The 27,689-nt window shown below is 42.3% G+C and overlaps 1 protein-coding gene across 3 annotated transcripts in view; it reads right to left on the reverse strand.

Moving 5' to 3' along the window:
• Positions 1-27,689, reverse strand: part of LOC142730603 (protein phosphatase 1 regulatory subunit 36-like) — a 46,237-nt gene that overhangs the window by 14,454 nt on the left and 4,094 nt on the right. The window contains exon 1 of one of the 3 annotated variants that reach the window (XM_075849360.1): positions 17,595-17,837. The exons of 1 other annotated variant lie outside the window; for it this stretch is intronic. In XM_075849360.1, the coding sequence (XP_075705475.1) occupies positions 17,595-17,786 (192 nt within the window). In that variant the 5' untranslated portion in view covers positions 17,787-17,837. Of the gene's footprint in view, positions 1-9,444; positions 9,578-17,594; positions 17,838-27,689 lie in introns of those variants that run through there. One more of the 3 variants, XM_075849361.1, reaches the window with a different exon arrangement.

Below are 27,689 nucleotides of genomic sequence, written 5' to 3' on the forward strand. Positions count from 1 at the left end.
GGGGCCTGAGGCTCCTGTGGGGCCCATGGCCACTCAAAGTGCCCATCACCTAATCAGCCACAACTAATCAAATAGATAACGCCCGATAAAACTTTTGAACTTTTGAAAACGACGCGCAAAATGACACCTTGTGGGAACAGAACACCGTAAATCCCATTGCAAGCAATGGGCAGATGTTTGGAGGCGTAATGGAGCCGTTTTTTTAGTCGTAATTCGAGGCGTAAACGGCCCAAATTACGTCTGAAACCACTGCGTGTGAACATACCCTAACAGTTACCTTTAAACCATCCTGCCTAAATGGACAGATCTAGAATGGAATCCAGTGCTATAGGGGTGGTTCTCCAAACATGATGCCCAAAAAGGTCAAATCACTAGACAATAGAAAATGCTTCATAAACACTTGGACGATGCTGACTCTATAGCTACACTTACGAAATGGAAATGAGATATTCCAAGCTTATTCTATAACACTACATTAAACGCTCAGGATTATGCCTATAAGTTTTTACCATCTACAAGATTCAGGGAGATGAGACACAACATTAGGCACCAAACATATCTCATACCTCTCTAAGGCTTCCAGATAGGCATATAGACCCACCGTCAACCCCAGACACCAACCTGTTCCATTGTCTCTGTGCCTTCCCAAGAATACAAATATTTTGGCACAAAGGATCTTCTTACACATCAACCCAATTACTACAAACTTGATTAGAATGGGAGCCCCAAACCTTTTGGAAAAACTATCTTTCCTCCTAAAGATGGATTGGACGGATACTGCCCTCCACAAAAAACAACGCACACAACATTTTTTTGATACCTGGGAAGTTTTATTGCTCAGTTGCCACTGAATGTTAAACAGCCGATACATGATAATTTCCAGTACATTATTTGGTTCCAGAATCAGATTCTCTTAGGCTCTGCACCGCTCTTAGGCTCTGCATCGGTGGGATTATTGACCACAACTCAGACCCAATGGAGGTGATGGAGGGTTCCGCATATTTCCTAATCAAGCTGCAATTTCATTATACCAGACATTGGCTAATGTATACTTGCAAAGGAAAAGGAAGGAGAATAACTCCAATAAGAGGAGATGTCACCTGTTAGTCACAGGATTTAAAAAGTTATTGGCTCTCTTGACATGTCTGTTTTAGTATATATTTGTATTCCCTATGGGATAATTTTAGAGCATCTTTTTTGGAACTCTCTGGTGTACCCTACCTATGTTATTACTCCTGGAAATGTATAAATAAGGCTTGGGCTACATGGAGATTTTTTTGCAAAAAAATGTACTTTAACTATAGAGATACAGCTGTAGTACAAAGTAATACAATTAGTTGCTTGCAATATTGTGGCCTGCCGCTGTCACTAAAGTTACTTTTACACAAGCAGATATTCTGCCCGTTATACAAGCGCTGGGCAACAATACATCATATCAATCGGCACTCAGTTGCTCCATTAATACAGAGCAATAATCACAAGTGTGGGGTTGAACGATTGTTAATACGATTGTTAATATGATTGTTTGTCACTATACATTTTGAATATTGTACCAAAATAGAAACACTATAAGTCAAATATAAAATACTAATTATTATTTCATTAACTCTAAAAGATTACATACAATATGAATTAAAAAATGAATCTACACAGATAAAACAGGCAGGACACCAACCTCGAGACTTAGCATGACGGGTTAGTATGTCGCTCTATATCATTGGAATTGTTTGCACTTCGCACTTTATATTGTGAGTTGGGAACTTTAAGAGCAGCGTTGCACTACAGTGTAAAGTATATATTTAATCCTTTTGGGGACTAATGACAGTCTCTGTAGAAATATTTCCTTCGTAGGATGCACAACATTTGATATTTGCTCGGCACTATGCACTTTTATATTGTGCTTTCCATACCATGCATTTTGTAATATACCAACATTGAATATCTATGTAATATTCTTCTTGCTTGGCGATGCTTCTTTCATCTGTGTAGATTCATTTTTTAATTTATATTGTATGTAATCTTTTAGAATTGATGGAATAAAAATGAGTATTTTATATTTGACTTCTAGACTCAGTGTTCTCCATTTTGGTACTATATATAATGAGTACAGTCATGTCACCTTAGGGGATTAACAATGTAAAATGGTGCATATGTATGCCTTGTGGATATGTTGTATTACATTTTGAATCTTGTTGGCAGCACATCTCCTATTTACACAGGTAGATGTGCTGCCGGGAAGCGACCATTTTTCTTGCCGCGTAAAGGATGCAATCAGCTATCAAACAATTACTTTTACTACTATACAGGGTAATTCAGATTTATCAATCATTCCAGAAAAGGCCAAACAATGTCCCTGGCGTCCTATGCCAACCTCTGTCTATTATAGACAGGGCAGCCATCAGGAATTTCTGGGCCCCATACAGCCAAGATGTCTGGGGCCCCCCTCCATTACCGGGGGTGGGCAACGGAAATTGTGGCACTCATGAGGGTATTTTCGTGCGGAAAATCTGCAGTGTAATACAGGACCAGCAAAGTAAATGAGATCAAGAAATCTCATTTACATGTCGCATTTTCTGCACAAAAACTGACCTGCGGTGCGTATTTGAAAATATGCTACATGTCACTTTATATTGCGTTTCCGCTTGCGAATTGTTTCTGACTAGTTTAAAAATAAATAAAAAATCTGCAGCATAAAACCTGCACCTATTTCCACATCAAAAAGTAAAAACCGCACCTAAAAATGTATAAGGGCATGACCACACGTGGCGGATTTCCTCCGCAACTGTCCGCATCAATGCCGCACAGAATCTGCGTTGCAGATTCTGCTGCGGATCTGCACAAAATGTGCAGTAAATTGATGCGGACTAGCTGCTGCGGACTGCGGTAAAAGTACTTCCCTTCTCCCTATTCAGTGCAGGATAGAGAGAAGGGACAGCACTTTCCCTTGTGAAAGTCAAAGAAATTCATACTTACCGCCCGTTGTCTTGGTGACGCGTCCCTCCTTCGGCATCCAGGCCGATCTCCCTGGATGACGCGGCAGTCCATGTGACCGCTGCAGCCTGTTATTAGCCTGTGATTGGCTGTAGCCGTCACTTAGACTGAAACGTCATCCTGGGAGGCCGGACTGGAGACAGAAGCAGGGAGTTCTCGGTAAGTATGAACTTCATTTTTTTTTACAGATACATGTATATTGGGATCGGTAGTCACTGTCCCGGGTGCAGAAACAGTTACTGCCGATCGCTTAACTCTTTCAGCACCCTGGACAGTGACTATTTACTGACGTCTCCTAGCAACGCTCCCGTCATTACGGGAGCCCCATTGACTTCCTCAGTCTGGCTGTAGACCTAGAAATACATAGGTCCAGCCAGAATGAAGAAATGTCAAGTTAAAAAAGCAAGACGGATCCGCAGCACACATAACATGTGCATGACAGCTGCGGACTTCATTGCGGAAATTAGAATCTCCATTGAAGTCAATGGAGAAATTCCGCCATGAGTCCGCCACTGCTCCGCAACAGACAGAGCATGCTGCGGACACCAAATTCCGCTCCGCAGCCTATGCTCCGCAGCGGAATTTTACGCCTCGTCTAAACGAACACTGCTAAATTAAAGTGTGTCAATGGACAAACGGCTCCGCTGCGGATTAACGCTGCGGAGTGTCCGCAGCGGAATTTAAGTGAAATTCCGCCACGTGTGAACCCAGCCTAAAAAAACGCACTATTAGGTGCAGATTTTACCTGCGGAATTACCTGCGGTTTTGATACGGATTTTATGCACCAAATTCCTCAATGTGTGCGTTACAGAATTTGCTGGGGATTTACCGCAAATTAACCCTTTACATTGTAAAGGATGAAATACGTTACAATTCTGCAACATTAGGTTATGTTCACACAGCTTATTTTCTGCCGTTTTTCTGTCCGTAATCGTCTGATATATCAGAACAGAACACCTCCAAACATCTGCCCATTGATTTCAATGAGAAAAAAACGGCTGCGTAAAAAAACGGCCGCGAAAAAGAAGTGCAGGTCATTTCTTCAGACGTTTCTGGAGCCGTTTTTCATTGACTCTATAGAAAAACAGCTCCAAAAATGGCCGTAAAAAACACCGCGAAAAAAACGAGTTTGCTTAAAAAACTTCTGAAAATCAGGAGCGGTTTTCGCTTGAATATCTCCGTATTTTCAGAATGTTTTTGCGAATTGTGTGAACATAGCCTAATAGGCATGCAGCTTATTTAACCCCTTCCCTTCTCAGCCATTTTTTGGATTTTAACTTTTGTTTTTTCCTCTCCACATTCCAAAAGCTATCATTTTTTTTACTTGAGGGCTTGTTTTTTGCGGTACAAGTTGTAGTTTTTCATGGCACCATTTATTGTGCCGCATAATGTACTGGGAAGCTGAAAAAAAATTATTTGTGGGGTGAAATGCTGCACGTGCATGACGTTCTGACAAACCCCATTCACATGAGTTGGGGCTTATTCAGACTAACGTGTTAATCGTCCGTGTGAAGGATGTTTTTTTAATGGCCGTCACACGGCTGCGTGTATTTCTATGGGGTTATTCACATGGTCGCTGTTCTAACAGACCGTGTGAAGGGCCTGTAAAAAAATAGGACATGTCCTATTTTTGTGCGTTTTCACGGATCCCTCAATAGACTCAAGTCTGTGAAAACGGGTCCCGAACGGCTGCAAATCGGCCGTTCTTCACGTCTGATTTCACACACGTTAGTCTGACTATCGCCTTAGGCCTTATTCACACGAACGTGTCCGTTTTGCACGCGCAAAAAACGCTGCGTTTTGCGCAAGCAAAAGTTTGGTGTGTCAGCAGCATATGGTGCGTGGCTGCGTGATTTTCGCGCAGCCGGCATCATTATGACACTCTGTTTTGATGTTACAACACAGTAAAGAAGGAGAGGCTTTTAGGTTTCCCTTCACTTCTTTACCTACTGTAGTGCGAATCACGCGTGTCACCCGGAAGTGCTTCCGTGTGCCGTGCGCGATTTGCATGCACCCAATGACTTCAATGTGTGCGTGCTGCGCGAAACACGGGCAAAGTATAGGACATGTCGTGAGTTTACACAGCGGACACACGCGGCGTGAAATTCACTGACAGTCTGAACGGCCCCATTCACTAACATAAGTCCGTGCGATGCCCGTGAAAATCACGCTAGTAGCACGGACGTATAACACGTTTGTGTGAATAAGGCCTTATATTGTAATTTGTAGTGAATTTTCAGTGCGCAATCAGCACCAAAAATAGGAGGCAAGTAAGTGGCCTTATTCAGACGTCCATGTTCGGTTTGTGATATACGGAGCGTGTATCGGCCATATTTTCCGGACCGACCACAGTTCAGGGAGCCGGGTTTCTAGCATCACAGTCATCTATGATCATAGTCCCTCCCTTCCCGTCGGAATACTGTCCCCGGTCCCGTACTGAAAGCATCATTACAATATGGGACAGTATTCCCGCGGAGAGGCAGGGACTCCCAGCAACACTGATAACTATGATGCTAGGAGTCCGGCTCCATGAATTGTGGTCAGCCTGGGAAATACGGCCGATACACGCTCCGTATGTCACGGACCGAACGCGGCCTTCTGAATAAGGCCTTAGTCTAGTTACACAGTGCGGTGAAATCCCATTTTTTTGCCACAATTTTTGCAAAATCGCGGCAAAAACGTGATTTGACCGCACTGTGAGAATATAGCCTAACAGCACTTTTTATGTCTTGTATCCTTTTTTTATGCAGTTTTCGTAATTGCGGCACAAATCACGCGGTTTTGCCGCGATTTTTATATAATCGCGGCAAAACTGCGCCATTTTTGCCGCGATTACGAAAATCTCGGCAAAAAAACGCTAGGAAAACGAAAAAAAACATTTTAATCAACTTTATACATACTACAAACTGGGTCAGGGGGATGGGAAGCAGGATGGATAGGGTAAAATACTCACCAGCCTGCAGGTCCGTTCGGCAGTGTAGAGGAGCTGGGGAGCGGGATCTCCACACGGAGCTTCAGCACATGCTGCATCTTCCCCGTCCAGTGAAGCTACAACAGGTATGCAGGGGGTGCCGCGGGCGTTGCTAGGGGGGTGCCGCGGGCGTTGTTAGGGGGGTGCCGCGGGCGTTGCTAGGGGCGGGGCGCGAGCGTTGCGAGTGGGGACCCGTGAGCGCTGTGGTGGGCGGGGGCAAAAGTCCGAGGGGGGAGCGACGGCAGCCGGGCGGGCCCCTTTTCTTCATCCATGTGGCCGGGCCCCTGACGGAAGTACCAGTAATACCCCCCTGATGGCGGCCCTGCACAGCCGTGAAGAGGAAGGAAAATTTCTCCTCTCTTCGGCTTGTACCCACTGGCGCCCCCCTTACAGCATGGCGCCCGGCGCCCTGTGCGACCGCACGTGTCGCACATAGCTAAGGCCGGCCATGATGGCATCGGAATAAGACCCGTTAGTGACTGACGTAGAAACACGATGGGCCGGTCACTAACGGGTTAAGGGGTTAAAATCTGCACTTAACCGTCATTGCTATTTGTTTTGGGACTGGCTTCCCTAAATATTGCACTACTTCTGCTATGGTTATGGGACTGTTACTTACCATTAGATTTTATTATTTACTTCCTATTACTTCTCTGTTTTGGGAGGCTACCTCCTACCATTGTTCATATATCTCTGTAACAATTTCTACAGTTTGACTTTATTGTATTGCACTGCGTGCAAACTTTTGCAATTTTGTGAAAATGTTTTATCTGCTCTGTTTAATTTCGAATAAAATTTTTTGATAACGAAAAAAATATATATTGTATTACGGTCTGTAGCCTTTGGGGGGGAATATATTAACCTTTCTACAACAGTTTACTAGCGTAGAAAATTCACAAAAGTCTAAATTTTTGGGGCCAAAAAATGGGCGGGGCTTAGCAGAAATGGCCAACAATTTTACAATAATTTACGCCAGTAACTGATGGAAATTATAGCAGAAATCTATATGTATAGTGTGGCCCAGATTTATCTCTGAGGGGCGTAACAAGGCAAAGGTCCGTGCCAGACCCATACCTCCCCCCCAATCAGACTGTTTGCACCCCCCAATCAGACAATAAAATACATTTTAAAAATGTATTTACCTCACCACTCCGATTCTCCCTCCTGGATTCCCTCAGGCTCTTACAGCAGGCCGCAGCACGTAGAAAGTACTGATGACAGGCCGCGTTGCAGCTAAAAGATGCAACACATTTATTAAGAGTCGTTCAACTGTTAATAAATGTGTTGCATTTTACTCCAGCAAACTGTTTAATAGGGCTGGTGTATGAAACGCCAGTATTAAAGGTGTTTTCCACGTTATGACAATTAATGACCTATCCACTGGATAGGTCATCAGTATATGATGAGTGCGTGCCCGACACCCGGACCTCGCACCGATCCGCCACTCCAGCTGCCTCCCGGCACCGAACAACACTGCCGGAAGCAGATGGCTCAGGTCAAAGAATAGAGGCCGAGCTGCAGTTCTGCCGAACGGCCGCTATGCAGTAGTCGGAGCCATCTGCTTCCGGCAATATTGTCCAGTGTCCGGAGGCAGCTGGACTGGCGTATCGGTGCGGTGTCTGGGTGTAGTAACGATTGTTTGCCCCCATACATTACCGACGATTGCTCTTTGCATCACGATGTATCGTCAATCGGCGCTTGTTTTCATGGTCAGTATCGGCCCGTCTAAAAGGACCTTTACTTCCTCAGACACCACCATAACTAGGCATTGGAACCAACTCTCCCACCTTAGCGGGTAAAGATTAACCATCTAAAAGGTTCACTATATACACATAAGGGCTAAAGGTGAAAACACAGAGGTGCTCACCATATATCCAGCGTATAACTGTGTCCTCCAAATCTTAGGAGTGCACGGAGCAGGAGTTGTTCTACATTCCTGTTTATATCCCAGACACGTTCATACCATTTTAGACAATGAATCGACATATCGCAAACTTGTGGTGAAACCAAGCACCGCATTTAAAGTATCTTTAAAAAATCTGCTAGAAGAAGGAATTGGATTAGGAGTATTAGCCAAGAAACAGGCAGAATACTTACTGATAGAATTCCCTATTGTTCCCATATTCCATGGGATGCCAAAAATCCATAACTTTGCATGGTCTTGAAACTTGGGTTATCTGTGACGTAGTTGGCTAGTACCCCTGCAAACAGGCCTGCCATCATGGTAGTACCGCTGGTACTACTGTCAGGGGCCTGGCCACAAAAGTAAAATAAAGGGGGCAGCTGCCGCTCATCAAGGTTATGATCAGCGGTAATTGGTTTGTAGAAAGGAATGGGACCCATGCAGGGGCCAGAAGCAGCGGCTAGCTCTGCAACTTGGTGAGTGACTCTGTTTTAAAGCAGCAGATTCAGTTTAATTATTTTTTTATGTTGCCCCTTCTCTCCCACCTTCCCACCGGTCTCTCTCCCCTTTCCACCGGCCTCTGTCCCCTTCCAACCGGTCTCTCTCCCCTTCCCCTCCCCAGACCCCGGTCAAGCGTCAAATCCACTCTGGCACAACTCCCGCCTCGGCCACCTTCCGTTCTCTTAGCCTACTCCTCCGCCCGCTCACAGAGTCCCTGGCACTTTGCGTCCTGCTCCCATCCCACGACTTTCCGTTGCGAACTCCCCAAATACCCTAATAATGGGGGACCCAGATGTATTTCCTCAAATGGAATTCCACTGACTGTATGAAGCCCAGACATTTCTGATGGCGGGCCTGCCTGCATAACACATATTCCAGCAATCAAGGCAATGGAATTCCATTTGAGGAAATATACCAGGTATTCCAAATGTCTACAAGAATTTATTTTAATGTCAGTGGAGTATCTGCGCTCACATAATTACTTGTGCCTTGATAGTTTTATTTTATTGCAGACAGAAGACGCCCTGATGAGGTAAAAATTCTCCCTCTCCATGGACAATTTGTTTATGACATGGTGGGAGAAAAATTTTTCAGCCAATAATCCCTTTTACGAGTGGATTGTGTGGGATGGACGCTACAGCAACGATCTTTTTTTGTTTAGGGGTCATGATGTGGCGTCTGTACCACCATTTATGGAATACAATAATACCAATACATATAATTTACAATGTTACAGGCTCGGCATCCATGGATTCTGTTACCTTCTTCGAGATTACGTTACAGGGGAATTGTAATACAGAACAGGAAACATTTTGTGAACCCTCTTCGGGCACTACCATCCTTAATGCTAGGAGCTGTCCCCCAGCTCACACCATATAGGCAATACCTACAGGGGACCTTATAAGAAGTAGGGTAGCCTGCTCAAATGATAAGACATTTCACAACCAATGTATACATATTGACCGTGGATTACATTTTACAGGATATTAACAATGGATGTTAAGAAGGGCATCAAAACAAAGGACGCAATAATCCATCTTGTTTAATAATAAATACTGAAGCACGAGAGATCAATTACCAGTTTCTTCAACGGCATAGAGCCAAAAGTTTGGAGAAATATCAAAAAATTATTCAGATAAAATGAACCCATGTTAAATCCGGATCCAGTCCTGACACAAATTGTGGGTAAAGGCTGCCCTTGGGTCACCTAGAGGATGAGATCTCTTAGTTACATGTTGTTACAAGTCTTTTCTACAGTGTCGCTAACAACAAAACGTGACTTTCCCCCAAAAAAAAATATTTTTTAAAAAGTACTTATGATATCTATGAGTTTATACAAATTGTACTAAGCATCATGTAATTTATGCCATTAAATGCAAACAATGTGATCGTGTGTATGTACGGATGTAGCCATCTTTATCTTGACTCGGATAACTTGCAGCAGCGTGATATCACACAACAAAAGTCATTAAAAAGTCATTGAAAAAACACTGCCACTGTGTATTTAAAGAGGCTCTGTCACCACATTATAAGTGCCCTATCGTCTACATAATATGATCGGTGCTGTATTGTAGATTACATCAGTGTTTTTTAATTAGAAAAACGATAATTTTTGACAGAGTTATGACCTATTTCTGCTTTATGCTAATGAGTTTCTCAATGGACAACTGGGCGTGTTTTACTATATGACCAAGTGGGCGTTGTAAAGAGGAGTGTATGATGCCAGAGGCAGGTCTTAATAGGAGCACAAAGATGGTGGACCTGGGGGCATTTGTTAGGCCCCCAGGCAGCCATAGTAACCATCGCCACTCTGCGATTGCATTGCGGGGGGCGCGATGAGCTGCTAGAGGGGGTCGCCCCCTCTTTCTAACTATTTAAATGCCGCGGTCGTTACTGTGAGTACGGAGCGGGTTTACTCCGTGAGCCTGTTCCATACTTCCCCTACCCGGCTATGACATATGGATACGTGAAATATCGGGAAGGGGTTAAAGATGATTTCTTCCCAATGAGGATAAAACTTATGTCATCTGGTCAATTCCTGTTGTATTTTTTTGTATTAGGAGGGGTAATTCAATTTGTATAGCGTGTCTGAAGTATGGCACACTTAATCCCCAAATATTTTATCGAATGTTGTGCCTGGGGAATATTTGTATGTATATATATATATATATATATATATAAAACGTGTATCGGTGCAATTAGTGCAACTTTGTAATTATATTTTTATTCAAAGATATTTTAACTTTTTGATACACAGCTACTTTGTATCCTGTATACAGAGCAGCTGTATCTAGCACTGAAACCTGTATCCGTCAGGTCAGCGGGACTGACGGGTTCAGTGACAGCGGGTCCTGCGTGTCTCTGGAAAAAAAAACAGCAATTTCAACATTGATTTTCACGTTTATAATTTACGCAGTTCACTATGCGGTGTAAATAACATGTTAGCTTTATTCTATGGGTCAGTACGATTGCGACGATAGCAAATATGTATAGATTTTTGTTATTATGATCGCAGCAATACCATATATTTGTATTTTGTTTTTATACTCCTAGTAAATAAAACCAATTTTTATGAAAAAATTTAATTACATTTTTACTGTAATCTATTTTTTAATGAATTTTTTTCGTCTCGCTAGGGGACTTTACAATGCGATCTTCTGATCGCATTATTGCCTGTCAGTGTAAAACTGACAGACAATCTATTAGTCGCTATTCCCACAGCAGGGTTTTCCGGCCATGTGAAGGACGTTCTTTATAATGGCCGTCACACAGATGCAGTAAAAACAATTCACCCCAAATGGGGCTATTCTCACAGCCGACGCTCTGGCCGGGGATTCCACTCCAGGAGAAGTCCCTGATGTCAGAGCTGGGACCCGCATCTATCAGACATTTATGGCATATCCTGTGGATACGCCATAAATGTCTGCCATCACACAACCCCTTTAGCAATGTTATTGACTAAGCAACATATACAATATAAAGAACTTGTGGCCTCTTGGAAGTCATCAGTCAAAGGTAAGGTTACAGTTTGGTGATCCCATACAAGAATGTTCTTTTTAGAAAACGACAGTGCCAATAAGGTAACTAATGGATTGATACTCATTGTAAGGAACTAATACATTGTAAATTTAGGGGATGGAAGTTACATTTATTGTAAGTCGTTTCATTGGGATTTTTTTTTGTTTTACATTTTCTATTTTCTATTGTTGCTTATATAGCACTAAGGTGAGAGATTGGAAAAAAGAAGGTCCAATATAAGGCGCTGCTATACCAAACTAAGTTTTTATTTTGAGTAGGTTATTGATAGGCTACGCGTTTCGACGCAGAACATGCGTCTTCATCAGGCCATGAACATACAAAAGAAACATCACATATATATACAAGTAGATAATAAAATATCAACCAATCACAAAGAGGAAACAGGGAGGGGACACGGGGAACTCCTACAAAGAGAAACGGACGAAATCCCGCTAAAAAAACAACCAAATTTGATTAATACAATGTATGTGAATTTGATAAAAAGGCATATGTGATAAATGAATTTAAAATAAATTTAAAATATGGGACAATTGTATAGAAAAACAAAAGATACTACTAAACGATCCATTTCAGTTGGTGTTTGAAGTGTGAGCCGTTTTAAAAACACAACATCGCTAAACTAATGCGGTCAAATCGTACTGATATAGTAATTTAAAATAACCCATAAGGGTAAAATCGGGAGTATAGATAATAATGGATCCACTATTTATTCTTTAGTAAAGAAAAAAATCTAATTAACAATCAGATAGAAAAAAACCGGCAAAACGGGCGAATGATATGAAAAACGCTATAAATTTTATAAATGAACCAAATATTGTTCAATCAATTAAAAACGAAAATGACATTCAATAATTTAGTCAGACTATTCTGAATAAAAAAAAATCAAGAATTCATTCATAAAGAAGCAAGATACAAGTAAAACGCCAGGACGGCTAAACAAGTGGCGTCTTTATAGTCAAGGCAATAGTAGTTTTATAAAAATAGATACCTGGAAAATATGTTAAATTGATAGAACATCTATACTATAACACTAATTATAAATTTGTACTGTAATGAAAAACAAATCAATTGTCAGACTAAGCCTATATAAACCAATGTATTAATAAATAAATAAATAATCACAAACACATGGAAGATGCGAAGGACGGCCAAACCCTTCAAATTATGAAAAAACTATTAGGGTCAGTATTGATAAAAAATTAGAAACAATAAATAAAGAAATATTAGTAACTATACCTCATGATTATTAATTCTGAACCGAGTCTAAAAACACAATATAAAAATGACCCAAATGTATCAGAAATTGAATGACATCTATGGCACTTGAATGCCATAATTTCAGATTAATATTAAATTATATTATATTACTGGAGATTAATTTACCCAAAGTAATGCAGATAGAACTACATTACCGTAGACCAAAGGAATATAATCAAATTATCTACTTCACAGTTGTTTCCTTTGGTCTACGGTAATGTAGTTCTATCTGCATTACTTTGGGTAAATTAATTTCAATCTCTCACCTTAGTGCTATATAAGCAACAATAGAAAATAGAAAATGTAAAACAAAAAAAAATCCCAATGAAACTACTTACAATAAATGTAACTTCCATCCCCTAAATTTACAATGTATTCAGGGGCGTAGCTAAAGGCTCATGGGCCCCGATGCAAGAATTCTTACTGGGCCCCCCCGCAAACTTCTCATGGCCGACGGTCCGTAGCTTTCAGCTGCATCGCTGGGTCTCCCAAGTGACCCAACAATGCAGCACTAGCAGCCGGGGACGTCACTAAGGCTGGGTTCACACACCCTATTTACGGACGTAATTCGGGCGTTTTAGCATTGAATTACGTCCGAAAATGCGGCTCAAAAGCGTTGGCAAACATCTGCCCATTCATTTGAATGGGTCTTACGATGCTCTGTGCCGACGGTCATTTTTTTTTACGCGCCGCTGTCAAAAGGCGGCGCGTAAAAAAGACGCCCGCGTCAAAGAAGTGCCTGTCACTTCTTCAGACGTAAATGGAGCCGTTTTCCATGGACTCCATAGAAAAACAGCTCCAATTACGTCCGTAATGGACGCAGCGAAAGACGCCTGCACATGCCATTACGGCTGAAATTACGGTGCTGTTTTCTCCTGAAAACAGCACCGTAATTTCAGCCGTAACAGATGCTGCCGTGTGAACATACCCTCAGGGCTTAAAATGTCAGGGAAATGGCCCCAATACATATGTGTCCGCCCAAAAAAAAGTGTGTATATGAGACAGCATAGCATATCTATAGCACTACGACCCTATAAACTATGGATAGGATTAGATAAAGTGGCTCAGCAGACAGTATCACACATGATAGGATTAGATACAGTGGCTCAGAAGGCAGTATCACACATGTTAGGATTAGATATAGGGCCCAGCAGACAGTATCACACATGATAGGATTAGATACAGTGGCTCAGCAGACAGTACCACACATGATGGGATTAGATACAGTGGCTCAGCAGACAGTATTACACAAGATACGATTAGATACAGGGCCCAGCAGACAGTATCACACATGATTGGATTAGATACACAGCTCAGCAGACAGTATCACACATGATTGGATTAGATACACAGCTCAGCAGACAGTATCACACGATTGGATTAGATACACAGCTCAGCAGGCAGTATCACACATGATAGGATTAGATACACAGCTCAGCAGACAGTATCACACATGATTGGATTAGATACAGGGCCCAGCTCGCTGACATTGCGGCTCCAGCGCTGGACCCCGGACAGGTAAGAATAATAATTTTGCTTCTTTATGTGTTACTGATTATTTTTGTGTGTTTGTGTTTTTTTTACAGGTTCGGTTGTTGGACTTCGGATTCGAGGACTTCAATGACGGCGTTTTTTTATTCTCAATAAAATGGTTAATGAGGGTTGTGTTTTTTTATTTCAATAAAATATTTTTTCTATGTGCTTGTATCTTTTTAAACTTTATTATCACCACCTTAGTAATGGCCGCTGGCTGATTGACAACCTCCATTACTAAGGCAGGGCTTAATGTTAGCAGGTGCAGAGGCTACACTAACCCCCATTATTACCCCGGTACCCACCGCCACCAGGAGTACTGGGAAGAGCCGGGTACGAACCAGTACCCGACCATCTGTAGTGACGGGCAGGCACCGGGGTGGCCGCAGGCTGGTAGTATTAGGCTGGGGAAGGCCAAAAACAGTGGCCCTTCCCACCCTTGTAATGCTGCCTGCTTCTGCTGTGTTGTATCTGGCTGGTTATGAAAATTGGGGGGGACCCCACATCGTTCTTTCCAATTATTATTATTTTTTTAAATGACGTGGGGTCCCCCCCATTTTTCATAACCAGCCAGATACAATAAAGCAGCAGCAGCCTAGCATCACCAGGGTGGGAAGGGCCACTGTTTTTGGCCTTTCCCCTGCTGATACTACCAGCCTGCGGCCGCCCCAGTTGCCGACCATCACTACAGATGGTCAGGTACTGGATCGTACCCGGCTCTTCCCAGCACCCCTGGTGGCGGTGGGTACCGGGGTAATAAAGGGGGTTAGTGTTAGCCTCTGCATCGGCTAACACTAAGCCCCGCCTTAGCAATGGATGCTGTCAATCAGCCGGCGGCCATTACTAAGGCGGTAGTAATATAGTTTAAAAAAAAACCACAAAGACATAGAAAAAATATTTTATTGAAATAAAAAAAAAACCCGCACAACCCTCATTAACCATTTTATTGATAATAAAAAAAAAAAGCTGTCATCGAAGTAGTCCTGGAATCCGCCGTAGTCCAACGACCGAACCTGTAAGAAAACACACAAAAAATGATTAGTAACACGTGTGTTAGGCTTAGATACAGGGCCCATGTGTGATACTGTCTGTGGGACCCTGTACCTAAGCCTACCATAACGTAGGCTTAGATACAGGGTCCAGCAGACAGTAATTTTATACAGTATAAGATTACTGTGTGCTGGGGCCCTGTATCTAAACCTACAGTGTGGTAGGCTTATATACAGGGCCCATCAGACAGGATCACACATGGGCCATGTATCTAAGCCTACCATGTGATTGGCTTAGATACAGGGCCCAGCAGACAGGATCACGCATGGGCCATGTATCTAAGCCTACCATGTGATTGGCTTAGATACAGGGCCCAGCAGACAGGATCACACATGGGCCATGTATCTAAGCCTACCATGTGATTGGCTTAGATACAGGGCCCAGCAGACAGGATCACACAATCTGTGATCCTGTCTCATGGGCCCCCTAAGCCTGCTACATCGTAGGCTTAGGGGTTGTACAGTCCCTAAACATTGATGGCCTATCCACAGGATAGGCCATCAATAGCTGATGTGTCTCCCGGGACCGGCCAATCAGCTGTTTTGAAGGGGCTGCAGCACTCGTACGAGAACTGCTTCCCCTTCATTTCACTACTTGCTCACACTGTGAATCGCCGACACGGATTCACAGTGTAACCGGAATGAAGTGACAGGAATGAAGGGAAGCAGCTCTCGTACGAGTGCTGCGGCCCCTTCAAAACAGCTGATTGGCGGGTCCCGGGAGTCGGACCCCGCTAGTCAGGGGTAACCTTACCTTCCTCTTCGGCCGCGGCGGGAGTTCTGTCATCTCGATGCTGTGCGCGGAGCATAGCGCTGTGACGTCATGCGCTGCGCACAGCGCCTGACGTCAGGACCTCGGCTGCGATCCGGAACCAGGAAGGTAAGTAAAGTATGTTACTATAGTAACAGGGGCCCGCGGCCCGAGTTACTATAGTAACTTTTTATTGATGTGGTGCGGGGGGCCGTGGGCCCCCCTGGCTTCAGGGCCCGGTCGCAATTGCGACCGCTGCGACCCCCTATAGCTACGCCAGTGAATGTATTAGTTCCTTACAATGAGTATCAATCCATTAGTTACCTTATTGGCACTGTCGTTTTCTAAAAAGAACATTCTTATATGGGATTACCAAACTGTAACCTTACCTTTGACTGATGACTTCCAAGAGGCCACAAGTTCTTTATATTGTATATGTTGCTTAGTCAATAACATTGCTAAAGGGGTTGTGTGATGACAGACATTTATGGCATATCCACAGGATACGCATAAATGTCTGATAGATGCGGGTCCCAGCTCTGACATCATGAGGTATAGTTACTAATATTTCTTTATTTATTGTTTCTAATTTTTTATCAATACTGACCCTAATAGTTTTTTCATAATTTGAAGGGTTTGGCCGTCCTTCGCATCTTCCATGTGTTTGTGATTATTTATTTATTTATTAATACATTGGTTTATATAGGCTTAGTCTGACAATTGATTTGTTTTTCATTACAGTACAAATTTATAATTAGTGTTATAGTATAGATGTTCTATCAATTTAACATATTTTCCAGGTATCTATTATAAAACTACTGTTGCCTTGACTATAAAGACGCCACTTGTTTAGCCGTCCTGGCGTTTTACTTGTATCTTGCTTCTTTATGAATGAATTCTTGATTTTTTTTTATTCAGAATAGTCTGACTAAATTATTGAATGTCATTTTCGTTTTTAATTGATTGAACAATATTTGGTTCATTTATAAAATTTATAGCGTTTTTCATATCATTCGCCCGTTTTGCCGGTTTTTTTCTATCTGATTTTTAATTAGATTTTTTTCTTTACTAAAGAATAAATAGTGGATCCATTATTATCTATACTCCCGATTTTACCCTTATGGGTTATTTTAAATTACTATATCAGTACGATTTGACCGCATTAGTTTAGCGATGTTGTGTTTTTAAAACGGCTCACACTTCAAACACCAACTGAAATGGATCGTTTAGTAGTATCTTTTGTTTTTCTATACAATTGTCCCATATTTTAAATTTATTTTAAATTCATTTATCACATATGCCTTTTTATCAAATTCACATACATTGTATTAATCAAATTTGGTTGTTTTTTTAGCGGGATTTCGTCCGTTTCTCTTTGTAGGAGTTCCCCGTGTCCCCTCCCTGTTTCCTCTTTGTGATTGGTTGATATTTTATTATCTACTTGTATATATATGTGATGTTTCTTTTGTATGTTCATGGCCTGATGAAGACGCATGTTCTGCGTCGAAACGCGTAGCCTATCAATAACCTACTCAAAATAAAAACTTAGTTTGGTATAGCAGCGCCTTATATTGGTCCTTCTTTTTTCCAATCTCTCACCTTATCATTAACGGTGAATCTCCGTTCACCGGCTTTTGGACCTTGGCAGCAGCTACACCTCGCATCTGGCTGTACACACCCTGGGTGTGTCTTCTCCACACGTATCCTCTCAGCGTTGTGCCTGCTGGAGATCGTTCTATACTGTTCAACAGCGTTGTGCCTGGTCAGTATAACCCGTCCAGGTGAGTGCATATTGCCTTACCATTGTTGTTTCCTATGACCAGGGCCGATTCTAGCTTTTCTGCTGCCTGAGGCGAAAATGGAAATGGCGCCCCCCCCCCCTCCACACAAAAAAAATAAATAAAAATAAATTGTAAGTAAGAAACAACTTGTAAAACGAAACAAAAAAATTAAAGCTGTGTGAACAAAAAAATACATTAGGGCCTGTTCACATCACCGTTCGCTTCCGTTCCGAGGTTCTGTCGGGTGAACCACGCAACGGAAAGTGAAAATGTTGATGGAAACATCGCTAATGGCTTCCGTTCGTCACCATTCCGGCTGGTTTCCGGTTTTCCGACGGAATCAATAGCGGAGTCGACTACAGAACGGAACGGAACGGTGATGTGAACAGGCCCTTATTGAACATCATTGTTATAAACTGCAAGGTCTCATAATGCTACAGGCAATTGTGTAGTAAATATCCCTATATTGCCCCAGCTATAAATACTAGTAAAATGACCAGGGCAACGTGTATCCAAAATTCAAACACAAAAATGAAAGAACAATGTCAGTGTTCAAACTTGTGTCAGGGCTCCTTTAATGGCTCTTTACAGTCAGTATAGTAACACATGCGGCACTTTACAGTCAGTATAGTAACACATGCGGCACTTTACAGTCAGTATAGTAACACATGCGGCACTTTACAGTCAGTATAGTAACGCACGCTGCACTTTACAGTCAGTATAGTAACGCACGCTGCACTTTACAGTCAGTATAGTAACGCACGCTGCACTTTACAGTCAGTATAGTAACACATGCGGCACTTTACAGTCAGTATAGTAACACATGCGGCACTTTACAGTCAGTATAGTAACACATGCTGCACTTTACAGTCAGTATAGTAACACATGCTGCACTTTACAGTCAGTATAGTAACACATGCTGCACTTTACAGTCAGTATAGTAACACATGCTGCACTTTACAGTCAGTATAGTAACGCACGCTGCACTTTACAGTCAGTATAGTAACGCACGCTGCACTTTACAGTCAGTATAGTAACACATGCTGCACTTTACAGTCAGTATAGTAACGCACGCTGCACTTTACAGTCAGTATAGTAACACATGCTGCACTTTACAGTCAGTATAGTAACGCACGCTGCACATTACAGTCAGTATAGTAACACATGCAGCACTTTACAGTCAGTATAGTAACACATGCAGCACTTTACAGTCAGTATAGTAACGCACGCTGCACTTTACAGTCAGTATAGTAACACATGCCGCACTTTACAGTCAGTATAGTAACGCACGCCGCACTTTACAGTCAGTATAGTAATGCACGCTGCACTTTACAGTCAGTATAGTAACACATGCCGCACTTTACAGTCAGTATAGTAATGCACGCTGCACTTTACAGTCAGTATAGTAACGCACGCTGCACTTTACAGTCAGTATAGTAACGCACGCTGCACTTTACAGTCAGTATAGTAACACATGCGCCACTTTACAGTCAGTATAGTAACACATGCGGCACTTTACAGTCAGTATAGTAACACACGCTGCACTTTACAGTCATTATAGTAACACAGGCGGCACTTTACAGTCAGTATAGTAACACAGGCGGCACTTTAGTCAGTATAGTAACACACGCGGCACTTTACAGTCAGTATAGTAACACACGCTGCACTTTACAGTCAGTATAGTAACACATGCGGCACTTTACAGTCAGTATAGTAACACATGCGGCACTTTACAGTCAGTATAGTAACACACGCTGCGATTTACAGTCAGTATAGTAACGCACGCTGCACTTTACAGTCAGTATAGTAACGCACGCTGCACTTTACAGTCAGTATAGTAACGCACGCCGCACTTTACAGTCAGTATAGTAACGCACGCCGCACTTTACAGTCAGTATAGTAACGCACGCCGCACTTTACAGTCAGTATAGTAACGCACGCCGCACTTTACAGTCAGTATAGTAACGCACGCCGCACTTTACAGTCAGTATAGTAACGCACGCTGCACTTTACAGTCAGTATAGTAACGCACGCTGCACTTTACAGTCAGTATAGTAACGCACGCTGCACTTTACATTCAGTATAGTAACGCACGCTGCACTTTACAGTCAGTATAGTAACGCACGCTGCACTTTACAGTCAGTATAGTAACGCATGCGGCACTTTACAGGCAGTATAGTAACACATGCGGCACTTTACAGTCAGTATAGTAACACACGCTGCACTTTACAGTCAGTATAGTAACACAGGCGGCACTTTACAGTCAGTATAGTAACACATGCGGCACTTTACAGTCAGTATAGTAACACATGCTGCACTTTACAGTCAGTATAGTAACACATGCGGCACTTTACAGTCAGTATAGTAACACATGCTGCACTTTACAGTCAGTATAGTAACACATGCTGCACTTTACAGTCAGTATAGTAACACATGCTGCACTTTACAGTCAGTATAGTAACGCACGCTGCACTTTACAGTCAGTATAGTAACACATGCGGCACTTTTCGGTCAGTATAGTAACACATGCTGCACTTTACAGTCAGTATAGTAACGCACTCTGCACTTTACAGTCAGTATAGTAACACATGCGGCACTTTACAGTCAGTATAGTAACACATGCGGCACTTTACAGTCAGTATAGTAACACATGCTGCACTTTACAGTCAGTATAGTAACGCATGCGGCACTTTACAGTCAGTATAGTAACACATGCTGCACTTTACAGTCAGTATAGTAACACATGCTGCACTTTACAGTCAGTATAGTAACACATGCGGCACTTTACAGTCAGTATAGTAACGAACGCTGCACTTTACAGTCAGTATAGTAACACATCCGGCACTTTACAGTCAGTATAGTAACACATGCTGCACTTTACAGTCAGTATAGTAACACACGCTGCACTTTACAGTCAGTATAGTAACACATGCGGCACTTTACAGTCAGTATAGTAACACATGCGGCACTTTACAGTCAGTATAGTAACACACGCGGCACTTTACAGTCAGTATAGTAATGCACGCTGCACTTTACAGTCAGTATAGTAACGCACGCTGCACTTTACAGTCAGTATAGTAACGCACGCTGCACTTTACAGTCAGTATAGTAACACATGCGCCACTTTACAGTCAGTATAGTAACACATGCGCCACTTTACAGTCAGTATAGTAACACACGCTGCACTTTACAGTCAGTATAGTAACACAGGCGGCACTTTACAGTCAGTATAGTAACACAGGCGGCACTTTAGTCAGTATAGTAACACACGCGGCACTTTACAGTCAGTATAGTAACACACGCTGCACTTTACAGTCAGTATAGTAACACATGCGGCACTTTACAGTCAGTATAGTAACACATGCGGCACTTTACAGTCAGTATAGTAACACACGCTGCGATTTACAGTCAGTATAGTAACGCACGCTGCACTTTACAGTCAGTATAGTAACGCACGCTGCACTTTACAGTCAGTATAGTAACGCATGCTGCACTTTACAGTCAGTATAGTAACACATGCGGCACTTTACAGTCAGTATAGTAACACATGCAGCACTTTACAGTCAGTATAGTAACACATACGGCACTTTACAGTCAGTATAGTAACACATGCGGCACTTTACAGTCAGTATAGTAACACATGCAGCACTTTACAGTCAGTATAGTAACACATACGGCACTTTACAGTCAGTATAGTAATGCATGCTGCACTTTACAGTCAGTATAGTAACACATGCGGCACTTTACAGTCAGTATAGTAACGCACGCTGCACTTTACAGTCAGTATAGTAACGCACGCTGCACTTTACAGTCAGTATAGTAACGCACGCTGCACTTTACAGTCAGTATAGTAACGCACGCTGCACTTTACATTCAGTATAGTAACGCACGCTGCACTTTACAGTCAGTATAGTAACACATGCGGCACTTTACAGTCAGTATAGTAACACATGCTGCACTTTACAGTCAGTATAGTAACGTACGCTGCACTTTACAGTCAGTATAGTAACGCACGCTGCACTTTACAGTCAGTATAGTAACACATGCGGCACTTTACAGGCAGTATAGTAACACATGCGGCACTTTACAGTCAGTATAGTAACACACGCTGCACTTTACAGTCAGTATAGTAACACAGGCGGCACTTTACAGTCAGTATAGTAACACATGCTGCACTTTACAGTCAGTATAGTAATGCACGCTGCACTTTACAGTCAGTATAGTAACACATGCTGCACTTTACAGTCAGTATAGTAACGCACGCTGCACTTTACAGTCAGTATAGTAACACATGCGGCACTTTACAGTCAGTATAGTAACACATGCTGCACTTTACAGTCAGTATAGTAACGCACTCTGCACTTTACAGTCAGTATAGTAACACATGCGGCACTTTACAGTCAGTATAGTAACACATGCGGCACTTTACAGTCAGTATAGTAACACATGCTGCACTTTACAGTCAGTATAGTAACGCATGCGGCACTTTACAGTCAGTATAGTAACACATGCTGCACTTTACAGTCAGTATAGTAACACATGCTGCACTTTACAGTCAGTATAGTAACACATGCGGCACTTTACAGTCAGTATAGTAACACATGCGGCACTTTACAGTCAGTATAGTAACGCACGCTGCACTTTACAGTCAGTATAGTAACGCACGCGGCACTTTACAGTCAGTATAGTAACGAACGCTGCACTTTACAGTCAGTATAGTAACACATCCGGCACTTTACAGTCAGTATAGTAACACATGCTGCACTTTACAGTCAGTATAGTAACACACGCTGCACTTTACAGTCAGTATAGTAACACATGCGGTACTTTACAGTCAGTATAGTAACACATGCTGCACTTTACAGTCAGTATAGTAACACACGCTGCACTTTACAGTCAGTATAGTAACACATGCAGCACTTTACAGTCAGTATAGTAACACATGCGGCACTTTACAGTCAGTATAGTAACACATGCGGCACTTTACAGTCAGTATAGTAACACACGCTGCACTTTACAGTCAGTATAGTAACACATGCGGCACTTTACAGTCAGTATAGTAACACATGCGGCACTTTACAGTCAGTATAGTAACACACGCTGCACTTTACAGTCAGTATAGTAACACATGCGGCACTTTACAGTCAGTATAGTAACACATGCGGCACTTTACAGTCAGTATAGTAACGCACTCTGCACTTTACAGTCAGTATAGTAACACATGCGGCACTTTACAGTCAGTATAGTAACACATGCGGCACTTTACAGTCAGTATAGTAACACATGCTGCACTTTACAGTCAGTATAGTAACGCATGCGGCACTTTACAGTCAGTATAGTAACACATGCTGCACTTTACAGTCAGTATAGTAACACATGCTGCACTTTACAGTCAGTATAGTAACACATGCGGCACTTTACAGTCAGTATAGTAACACATGCGGCACTTTACAGTCAGTATAGTAACGCACGCTGCACTTTACAGTCAGTATAGTAACGCACGCGGCACTTTACAGTCAGTATAGTAACGAACGCTGCACTTTACAGTCAGTATAGTAACACATCCGGCACTTTACAGTCAGTATAGTAACACATGCTGCACTTTACAGTCAGTATAGTAACACATGCGGCACTTTACAGTCAGTATAGTAACACATGCTGCACTTTACAGTCAGTATAGTAACACACGCTGCACTTTACAGTCAGTATAGTAACACATGCGGCACTTTACAGTCAGTATAGTAACACATGCTGCACTTTACAGTCAGTATAGTAACGCACGCTGCACTTTACAGTCAGTATAGTAACACACGCTGCACTTTACAGTCAGTATAGTAACACATGCGGTACTTTACAGTCAGTATAGTAACACATGCTGCACTTTACAGTCAGTATAGTAACACACGCTGCACTTTACAGTCAGTATAGTAACACATGCAGCACTTTACAGTCAGTATAGTAACACATGCGGCACTTTACAGTCAGTATAGTAACACATGCGGCACTTTACAGTCAGTATAGTAACACACGCTGCACTTTACAGTCAGTATAGTAACACATGCGGCACTTTACAGTCAGTATAGTAACACATGCGGCACTTTACAGTCAGTATAGTAACACACGCTGCACTTTACAGTCAGTATAGTAACACATGCGGCACTTTACAGTCAGTATAGTAACACATGCGGCACTTTACAGTCAGTATAGTAACACATGCTGCTCTTTACAGTCAGTATAGTAACGCACGCTGCACTTTACAGTCAGTATAGTAACACATGCTGCACTTTACAGTCAGTATAGTAACACATGCGGCACTTTACAGTCAGTATAGTAACACATGCGGCACTTTACAGTCAGTATAGTAACACACGCTGCACTTTACAGTCAGTATAGTAACGCACGCTGCACTTTACAGTCAGTATAGTAACACATGCTGCACTTTACAGTCAGTATAGTAACACATGCGGCACTTTACAGTCAGTATAGTAACACATGCGGCACTTTACAGTCAGTATAGTAACACATGCGGCACTTTACAGTCAGTATAGTAACACATGAGGCACTTTACAGTCAGTATAGTAACACACGCTGCACTTTACAGTCAGTATAGTAACGCATGCTGCACTTTACAATCAGTATAGTAACGCATGCTGCACTTTACAGTCAGTATAGTAACACATGCGGCACTTTACAGTCAGTATAGTAACACACGCTGCACTTTACAGTCAGTATAGTAACACATGCTGCACTTTACAGTCAGTATAGTAACGCACGCTGCACTTTACAGTCAGTATAGTAACACATGCGGCACTTTACAGTCAGTATAGTAACACACGCTGCACTTTACAGTCAGTATAGTAACACACGCTGCACTTTACAGTCAGTATAGTAACGCACGCTGCACTTTACAGTCAGTATAGTAACACATGCAGCACTTTACAGTCAGTATAGTAACACATGCGGCACTTTACAGTCAGTATAGTAACACATGCGGCACTTTACAGTCAGTATAGTAACACACGCTGCACTTTACAGTCAGTATAGTAACACATGCGGCACTTTACAGTCAGTATAGTAACACATGCGGCACTTTACAGTCAGTATAGTAACACACGCTGCACTTTACAGTCAGTATAGTAACACATGCGGCACTTTACAGTCAGTATAGTAACACATGCGGCACTTTACAGTCAGTATAGTAACGCACTCTGCACTTTACAGTCAGTATAGTAACACATGCGGCACTTTACAGTCAGTATAGTAACACATGCGGCACTTTACAGTCAGTATAGTAACACATGCTGCACTTTACAGTCAGTATAGTAACGCATGCGGCACTTTACAGTCAGTATAGTAACACATGCTGCACTTTACAGTCAGTATAGTAACACATGCTGCACTTTACAGTCAGTATAGTAACACATGCGGCACTTTACAGTCAGTATAGTAACACATGCGGCACTTTACAGTCAGTATAGTAACGCACGCTGCACTTTACAGTCAGTATAGTAACGCACGCGGCACTTTACAGTCAGTATAGTAACGAACGCTGCACTTTACAGTCAGTATAGTAACACATCCGGCACTTTACAGTCAGTATAGTAACACATGCTGCACTTTACAGTCAGTATAGTAACACATGCGGCACTTTACAGTCAGTATAGTAACACATGCTGCACTTTACAGTCAGTATAGTAACACACGCTGCACTTTACAGTCAGTATAGTAACACATGCGGCACTTTACAGTCAGTATAGTAACACATGCTGCACTTTACAGTCAGTATAGTAACGCACGCTGCACTTTACAGTCAGTATAGTAACACATGCAGCACTTTACAGTCAGTATAGTAACACATGCGGCACTTTACAGTCAGTATAGTAACACATGCTGCACTTTACAGTCAGTATAGTAACGCACGCTGCACTTTACAGTCAGTATAGTAACACATGCAGCACTTTACAGTCAGTATAGTAACACATGCGGCACTTTACAGTCAGTATAGTAACACATGCGGCACTTTACAGTCAGTATAGTAACACACGCTGCACTTTACAGTCAGTATAGTAACACATGCGGCACTTTACAGTCAGTATAGTAACACATGCGGCACTTTACAGTCAGTATAGTAACACACGCTGCACTTTACAGTCAGTATAGTAACACATGCGGCACTTTACAGTCAGTATAGTAACACATGCGGCACTTTACAGTCAGTATAGTAACACATGCGGCACTTTACAGTCAGTATAGTAACGCATGCTGCACTTGCTTTCTGTCCACGTCTATTGGATCTGTACTACCAATCCGTAATATTTGTAAACCGAAACTGCACAGACCAGACTAGGAGTGAATGTGATCATCGAGCCAGTAATATAATCTGAAAACTATTCACTGCATGTTCAGGTCTTAAAGGGGTTGTCCCAAGATTAAATGTTATCCCCTCTCTACAGGATAGGAGATAACATGCTGATCAGTGGGGGTCCCTCGTACCCGAGTTAATGACGCTGCAGGTCAAGCATACACCCTGCCGCTCCAGTTACTCAGGGGTACAAGGGACCACCGTTCCAGTTATCAGTGGGGGGTCTCAGTAGTCAGACCCCCACCGATCAGCATGTTATGTCCTGTCCTGTAGACAGGGGATAACATTTAATCTTGGAACAACCCCTTTAACTGCAAGGGGCAAAAATGTATATTTAGAAAAAAAGGCATATGGAACAGAAGCAAAGCAAAAAATAAACTGCGCACAACCTATAAATAAATATGGACCAGCAGTGTATATACCGCACAGATCAATATATAGCAGCAGTGAATATACCGCACATATAAATATATACCAGCAGTGTATATACCGCACAGATCCATATATAGCAGCAGTGAATATACCGCACAGATCCATATATAGCAGCAGTGAATATACCGCACAGATCAATATATAGCAGCAGTGAATATACCGCACAGATCCATATATAGCAGCAGTGAATATACCGCACAGATCCATATATAGCAGCAGTGTATATACCGCTCTGATCCATATATAGCAGCAGTGTATATACCGCACAGATCCATATATAGCAGCAGTGAATATACCGCACAGATCCATATATAGCAGCATTGTATATACCGCACAGATCCATATATAGCAGCAGTGTATATACCGCACAGATCCATATATAGCAGCAGTGAATATACCGCACAGATCCATATATAGCAGCAGTGAATATACTGCACAGATCCATATATAGCAGCAGTGAATATACCGCACAGATCCATATATAGCAGCAGTGAATATACCGCACAGATCCATATATAGCAGCAGTGAATATACCGCACAGATCCATATATAGCAGCAGTGAATATACCGCACAGATCCATATATAGCAGCAGTGAATATACCACACAGATCCATATATAGCAGCAGTGAATATACCGCACAGATCCATATATAGCAGCAGTGAATATACCGCACAGATCCATATATAGCAGCATTGTATATACCGCACAGATCCATATATAGCAGCAGTGAATATACCGCACAGATCCATATATAGCAGCATTGTATATACCGCACAGATCCATATATAGCAGCAGTGAATATACCGCACAGATCCATATATAGCAGCAGTGAATATACCGCACAGATCCATATATAGCAGCAGTGAATATACCGCACAGATCCATATATAGCAGCAGTGAATATACCACACAGATCCATATATAGCAGCAGTGAATATACCGCACAGATCCATATATAGCAGCAGTGAATATACCGCACATATCCATATATAGCAGCAGTGAATATACCACACAGATCCATATATAGCAGCAGTGAATATACCGCACATATCCATATATAGCAGCAGTGAATATACCGCACAGATCCATATATAGCAGCAGTGAATATACCACACAG

The sequence above is a fragment of the Rhinoderma darwinii genome, unplaced genomic scaffold (genome assembly GCF_050947455.1).
Source record: "Rhinoderma darwinii isolate aRhiDar2 unplaced genomic scaffold, aRhiDar2.hap1 Scaffold_76, whole genome shotgun sequence".
NCBI lineage: Eukaryota > Metazoa > Chordata > Amphibia > Anura > Rhinodermatidae > Rhinoderma > Rhinoderma darwinii.